Source organism: Echeneis naucrates, chromosome 15 (assembly GCF_900963305.1).
Source record: "Echeneis naucrates chromosome 15, fEcheNa1.1, whole genome shotgun sequence".
Classification (NCBI taxonomy): domain Eukaryota; kingdom Metazoa; phylum Chordata; class Actinopteri; order Carangiformes; family Echeneidae; genus Echeneis; species Echeneis naucrates.
Genome location: NC_042525.1, coordinates 17,461,556 through 17,468,298, shown reverse-complemented (window position 1 = coordinate 17,468,298; position 6,743 = coordinate 17,461,556). Strand labels below are relative to the sequence as shown.

At 39.7% G+C, this 6,743-nt stretch overlaps 1 protein-coding gene across 1 annotated transcript; it reads right to left on the bottom strand.

Moving 5' to 3' along the window:
* rbm45 (RNA binding motif protein 45) lies at nt 1-6,082 on the bottom strand. The gene is made up of 10 exons (XM_029521181.1): nt 5,747-6,082; nt 4,799-4,921; nt 4,423-4,549; nt 4,066-4,191; nt 3,303-3,473; nt 2,458-2,587; nt 1,874-1,967; nt 1,140-1,297; nt 791-866; nt 1-699 (listed from the first exon to the last, which is right to left on the bottom strand). The coding sequence occupies exons 1-10, from the start codon at nt 6,020-6,022 to the stop codon at nt 583-585; spliced, it is 1,398 nt and encodes a 465-aa protein (XP_029377041.1). The 5' UTR covers nt 6,023-6,082; the 3' UTR covers nt 1-582.
* Between the last annotated feature and the right edge of the window lie 661 nt (nt 6,083-6,743).

Below are 6,743 nucleotides of genomic sequence, written 5' to 3'. Positions count from 1 at the left end.
TTTTTTTATTAATAGTATTATTATAATTTTTTTTATTTTTTTTTTTTTTTTACAGAAAGTAAACATGTCTACAGAATGTACAGATGTGTGAAATACAGCGGGATGGATGTATTAAGACTGAAAGGTTTCACACACAGAGCATCTTCACTGGCAAATGAACATATGAAAATGATTAATTATATACGTCTGCAAGTTTGTCCAAAGAATAACAGAAAATTATTTGGTAAATAGAAGCCTCCTATTAGCATGTAAAACCTGTGGACATCCGGTCCTTCACAGCTCATGGTCATTTCATTACTTTTTACATCCTTGTGCATCTAAATCTTCAGCAGAAAACATACTGTAGTACATTGCATGTCATGTCATAGTTACATTGAGTTCCTCCCTTCAGTGTTGCAGAGTACATCTGATTTTGGTTGAACTGGATTTTTCATGATGGATACTAATCATTTCCATCACCACAGTTACAGTGAACTGCTCTGTGTGCACTGCTTCCACTGATCATACAGACTTCACCCTGAACTCATTTACAGGCTGTGTTTAAAAATACATTGTTACCTGGCACTTACCGCTTATTTCAGTCTAGTAGGTACGAGGTCGTTTGTGAGATTCCTCTCTGGGAGGATCAGCAAGCATCACCTTCATCTTTACTCCGTTAACGACCCGACCATGGAGCGCGGCCATGGCTTCATCTGCACACTGAGAGGGGAGATGAGAGAGAAGAGTGGGTCTACTGAGAAAGACAAACTTGATTTGGTTTGTTTTCATTGTCACTGCTATCATTTCTCACCTGTTTGTCTGCATACTTCATATATCCAACTTTTCTCCCTGGAACTAAATGGACCTCAATAAGTGAACCAAAGCGACTATGGAGACAGACAGAGAGATACACACTGTGAGGGAAAAACCATTTAACTGTACAGCAGGAACATTTGTTAACACCAATTCTCTGGACGATCATTTTAAATAGCAGCATTACATTATTGTTTAAGGGCACTTAGCTTGATGTCCTAATTGGAGCAATCTGCAGAAACTGGGCTTAACACTAGTGATACATTGTACTTTTCACCCTCTGGTAAATGGTAAAAACTCAGTGAACTTTTACAATGTTATAATCAAGTAAAAATGTATACATTTACCAGAAAACGTCCTCCAACACATCTGGGGGCAGCGGGGAGGGACTGAACACAACAAATAAGCGTTCCTTGGATTTGCTATCAGGTGGAGCAAGTTTCTTAAGAGGGGGCAGGTTGACATCAGTCTGAACCCGAGATACTGGGGAGACAGGTGGGAAACCCTGGAGGACAAAAAGAAAACATCCATCCTCAAAGTTAAAACTTTAATAGAGTACTGCCATTGTTTTATATCTAAATATACAAAAGACATCAGCTCCAAGGTTATAATTAGCAACTTTTATGTAATTAATTATTTAATCTGGAAAATGGATGAAGTGGCAGGGGGAAGCCTGAAGGAACAATTACTAAGAATAGTTATTAACTTTGAGATGTTATTTACTGGGTGACTTGTTCCCCAAAGTTTAGATTTTGTCTCTGAAGCGACAGCAAGAAAAATAAACTATAGATGAAAACTTAATTAAAATGAGGCATGTGTATAAATAAGTGTTTTTACAGGTGAGGAAAATAACATTAAACCTGGTTCTAATATATTTAATTCTGATAGTGCAGGTCCAACAAATGTCTGAAAAACTAGAGCAATCTGTGGAAATATCCTCTTCTTTAGGAGTAGCTTTCTGAGAATTTAGCTCAAGCAAACAAACCAGGTGACCATTACAGACACACTGAAACAACACAAGATACTGAGAAAGGTGATCGAATAAAAGTTTGAGTCAGACTATTTGATATATTGCACTCACAGGAGGTTTCATCACTTGGCTGGTGGAGGGACCATTCCACACTGCAGACATCATCTGGGTTGCAACAAACTGCATGGCCATGCGGCCGACAGGACTACACACAAAATGAAATTTAAGGGAGACACAGAGAAATTTATACTATGAAATACAGGTTAAACTGTGATTGTATGATGTGTAGCACTGTAAAATAATTTCTATAATAATTTAAAAGTTCTTCACATTAAGTTTCCCTGTTTAGTGCCATTAACTTTTTCTGCTTCACACAGCACACTCAGACCTTTAGTAGATAGAGGGTGCTTTCTCTTTTTCTTCATATGGGTACACCTGGTTAGGACTCACCTGTCATTATGGTCCACTTGGGTACAAATCACATTCACCCAAGAATTTTTGACAACAAACAAACGTGACCGTGAAGATGTGGACAGACTTCACTTTTTAATTATCAGTGGCATTTTTTCACAATTTTTTTATTTAATGAATTTAATAATATAAAGGGCACTCATGCTCTCTGCCTCTATTATCTTCTGGCTCTCATCCAAAATTGCTGTTGTGTATTTTTGGTATATACATGTGTGTGTGTGTACCTGCTGCGGTCCTCTCCATCATCAACAAAATTTACAACCAGTCTGTTGCCTGGTGGGTATTCAAAGCCATTCAGCTTCTCCTTGGCATAAACTGCTGATCCCAAGTTACTGTAACGAATCAGTGCATGACCTGAGGGGACACAGCACATAGTCAACACAACAGATTTTAAAGCGTTTTATATTCAGTCATCAAACCAAAAAACGCATTAACATTCACAGGTTACTAACTTTAAAAAAAAAAAAAAAAATCTAAATTCAAAGAAATTAATTTAAGTGTGTGACCTGTCAAAATTAAAGTTATGAAGTTGTGTGGTTTAATCACTCAGACACACTCGGAGAGGCCAAGTTTTAACATCTGCAAGGTCCAGTTATCCGAATGCATGTTTTTTTTTTCCCAATTTCAAATTATATGTACAACTCGAATACTGTTGTGCTTGTATCAGACAGATAATAATTAAGTGATCAAACATTTTTCGCAGTCACTGACTCATCAGAGACTAAATGTAAAAGCAAATTAATGTGTAAGGAACAGCCATTAATCACTGCCTAAAAAACTAGATTTCCTGCTGTGGTCGACATTTGTGGTTTTTAAATGTGCCTTTAAACAAACTGAGTTGAATTGTGCACAAATATAGGAAACTCCTTCTGCTCTTTCTGGTTCTTCTGGAGAATTTTCCACAGTGCTCTTTGGGCATTAAATGAACAAATACAAACCAATAGACATACAAAAGGAGCGACTACACCATGTTATTCGATCAAAGACACCTTTGTTTTGTTTTAATTCACTTATAAATGAATACACTTTGCAGATGTATGAAACCCCTACTTGGTAATTAACCACCAACCTTTGCTCATTCCGTAAGCATCTCTCTGCAGCTCACAGTACTCCATACCAGGAATTATGTCAAACAGAGCAAATATTTGCTCCTGGGTAAGTGCAGCCCGTGTTGACACCATCAGGCACCTTGTGAAGTCACCGGAGCGGTAGTCCATAGCTTGGTAGTTTCCAGGGTCAGCTGTAGAGAGAAGAGGGACAGCAAGTGTAAATTATTAGACAGAGCACTGCAGGTGGGACTTCCCTGCTGAATTTTTAAATCAGAGATCACCTAGAAGGATACAAATTAATGAATGATGGAAAAATCCTCATTTAGTTAGCAAGACTTTAAATCACATTTTGAGTTTCACCTTTTCTTCTTCACTATTATCTCTCAGTAATCTGCTGTTGTAGGTTATGAAAGGATGCTCTAGAGCTTTAGTTATAAAAATTCTTACTTTATTAAACACACAACACAATATCACCGTTAAGTAAAAAATGTCAAATAATTTTTTTTTATGTTTTCAAGCAACGTAATATCATCATACTGGGTTCTCTTCTCATTTTCTCTTCTGATATCTTTTCTCTGTCTCACTAACAAGCTAGCAGTTATTATTTTTGAACAAATACTACCATAAACATACAAGACTCAATATTACACATCTAGTTGCCATTAGCCCACACACAATAACACAGGAGTCAAGGTTGTGTCTTGCATGTGACAGACATCACTGCTAGAGAAATTAAATGTATACAGAGCAGAACAGACTGAAAATGCCATAGATCGCGCTCACCCATGGGGAAGGCATACTGATTCATGGAGTCAGGACCACTCATGTAATCACCTCTTGCAGCACCGCTGGTGTAATCTTCAGTAGCTGTGGTCTTGGTCCGAGGTTCAGCCAGGATGGCCCTGTAAGCTAATAATGACACCATCATCAACACGACTGTACTGAGTAATTAAGTGTCTACAGTGCTTCACAAAATGTTCACAGTGAGGGACTATACATCTGCTATTTTACAAAACATTAGGTTTTAACAGTATAGCAAAGGTTCATGTACGAAAGGGTAGAAAAATAGCATCTTCTGGTTGATTTTCTCGATGCTACTTCCACTGAAAATAGGGGACCATGAAAAAATTAGGGTCTTACTTTTGTCACAGTTTTCTATCGCGACGGCAGCTTGTGAGGGTTTGTAGTATCTGACATAACCCAAACCTTTACTTTCCCCAGTGAACTTATTCTTGATTATCACGCAATATTCAATATCACCATATTCCTGATAGGAAAACAGACAGAGGAAATAGACAGGGCTTTTTTAAATAAACAGCAGATATAGGTTATGCAGTATTTCAGGGTAGTTCATTTTACAAAAAGACATAGTAATATCATCTCCACAATTTGTATCTTGTATTATACTGTTTTGGTTTGGGGATTTTTCAAATCCATTTTCCAAGTAGGCAGGAAAGTGATGAAATGTGAAAGCATAGGAATTGTCTGTGACAAGGTGAGCAGTTGGTGGACTTACTTTGAATGTGTTTTTAAGGTCCTCCTCTGAGAATGTTTTAGGGATCATGACAAAGATCCTGGTCAGCTCTTCATCCTCAACATCCCTGTGCCTTGTTGAGGACCGTGACTGGGCAATGAACACCTGCACAACCAAGCAGAGAAGGAAAAACAATGGTTGCATCTAAGTGGTTTTAGCATCAGCATAAAAAACAGGGAACGCTATCGATGACTAACGCTTTTAGAATCCAAAGAAAGCTGAGTTGAGTATACTTCAAACCCAGTAACACACCCCTATAGAAACCGGCTCATCCCAAAGACCCTGTACCACACAGCCAAAAAAAGCAACCTGGTGTGTGTCATCCAACGCAAGGAGGACTGCAATGACCAACACATAGGAGAAATGGAACAGCCCCTTCACAAACAAATGGCACAGCACAGAAGACCTAATCCCTAATAATCTTCAAGGATATTGAACCAAGTCCAGTCACTATCGACTCAACTCTCTTTGGACAATGATGACCTGGATGAACAGAAATTCTTTGGAAGTATTTTCCTAATCAAAGAATAGCACTGTCAGGGTAAAGGAGAACTAGATCTGGTGTTGACATGCTTAACGTAGTCATTAAAACATGCAAATCAATGGGGTTCATCTAGATCGTCATCATTCGTTGCTTTAATTTTCAGTGACCATTTACTATACAATTATTATACTCTGGAAATTATCCTGAATATCCGAGGCGTTGTTTCATGACAGGTGAGTAGCTCTGGTGTATTGTAGAGGGTTTCTTTGGTCGGACTACGACTGCACCAGGGCCCTCTTCCCGGGGTTGCTAACGGTGACACCCGGTGCTCAGCCTGCTAACAGGCCCCGCCAAACATATTTTCCACGTCGCACTTTAGACAGTAAACGGTGAACCGGGTCAATCCTGTCAACCACCCCGGCTTCCCCGGCGGCTTTGGCCGTTACCTTGATGGGTTTTGTTCCCTCCGCCAGCACTTTTCCGTGCATTTCCTCCATGGCCAGGCAGGCCTGCGAGGATTTGGCAAACTTCACATAGCAGATGCCTTTGGACTCTTTTGTTTGCTTATCTTTGACAACCCAAACCCCCTGAATGTCCCCAAACACGGAAAAACTTTCCCGGAGCTCCTCCTCGGTAACAGACCGGCTTGCGACCACGAAAAGCCGGCTGTTAGGGGGGTCGTCGAGGTTTTCGGTCGCTTGTTTAGCCGGAAACTCCTCCATGTTTGATTCCCGAACTGCATCTGCAGCCGTCGGTGCTTCTTTCAAGTGCTGCTCCGAACTTCCTGTTTCGACTCTGGCTGCCGCCTATCAGCAAAAAAAAAAAAAAAACAATTATGGGCCGACTCACACTTTTATCACGGAAAAAAAACATAAAGGTGGAAAAACACCGAATATTTTATCCAATGCATTTTTTAGAAATATTAAATTTGTTTTGGTTTTTTTTTTGCCTCTCGGGATATCAGATAATCGTAATATGCTGTCACCAACATGAGTCATTTCCCCGAGTTAAAGGGTGTAGTAGAGGTGACCGTGAACGCTTACTGCCCCCTGCTGCAGGTAGCATTCTCAGCACTCTTCTGCTACTCGTTATGAATGGATGCTGCAGAGCTTCACCTTATGAAGGACGGCGGTTCACCTCAGCGTCTAACCTCTGGGCTTTTCTGCCCTGTCGCATACCATTTTAATGAAGGTTACACAAATCTAAAACAAAAAACCAGTCTGTGTCAATGAAAAAAAAAAAAAAAATCAATGGAATAAACGTATTCCCTTGCATTTAATTGAATCATGTGACACAGGTTGGATAATACAGTCAGCTGATCATATGACGCTTGTGACCTGTTTCCTGCATGATCGGTATGTGGGATGTGTGTGTGCTTGTGTTTGCGTGAGTGCGTGCGTGTGGCTTGAATAACCCTCTTAACGACGCACGTTTAGATTAAAA

Coding starts and splice junctions, on each gene's coding strand:
- rbm45 (XM_029521181.1), bottom strand. CDS start 6,022: ATGGAGGAGTTTCCGGCTAAACAAGCGACCGAAAACCTCGACGACCCC. Junction 1,968..2,457: donor GATGGAGAGGACCGCAGCAG/GTACACACACAC, acceptor TTTTGTGTGTAG/TCCTGTCGGCCGCATGGCCA. Junction 867..1,139: donor GTGTTGGAGGACGTTTTCTG/GTAAATGTATAC, acceptor CTGTCTCCATAG/TCGCTTTGGTTCACTTATTG.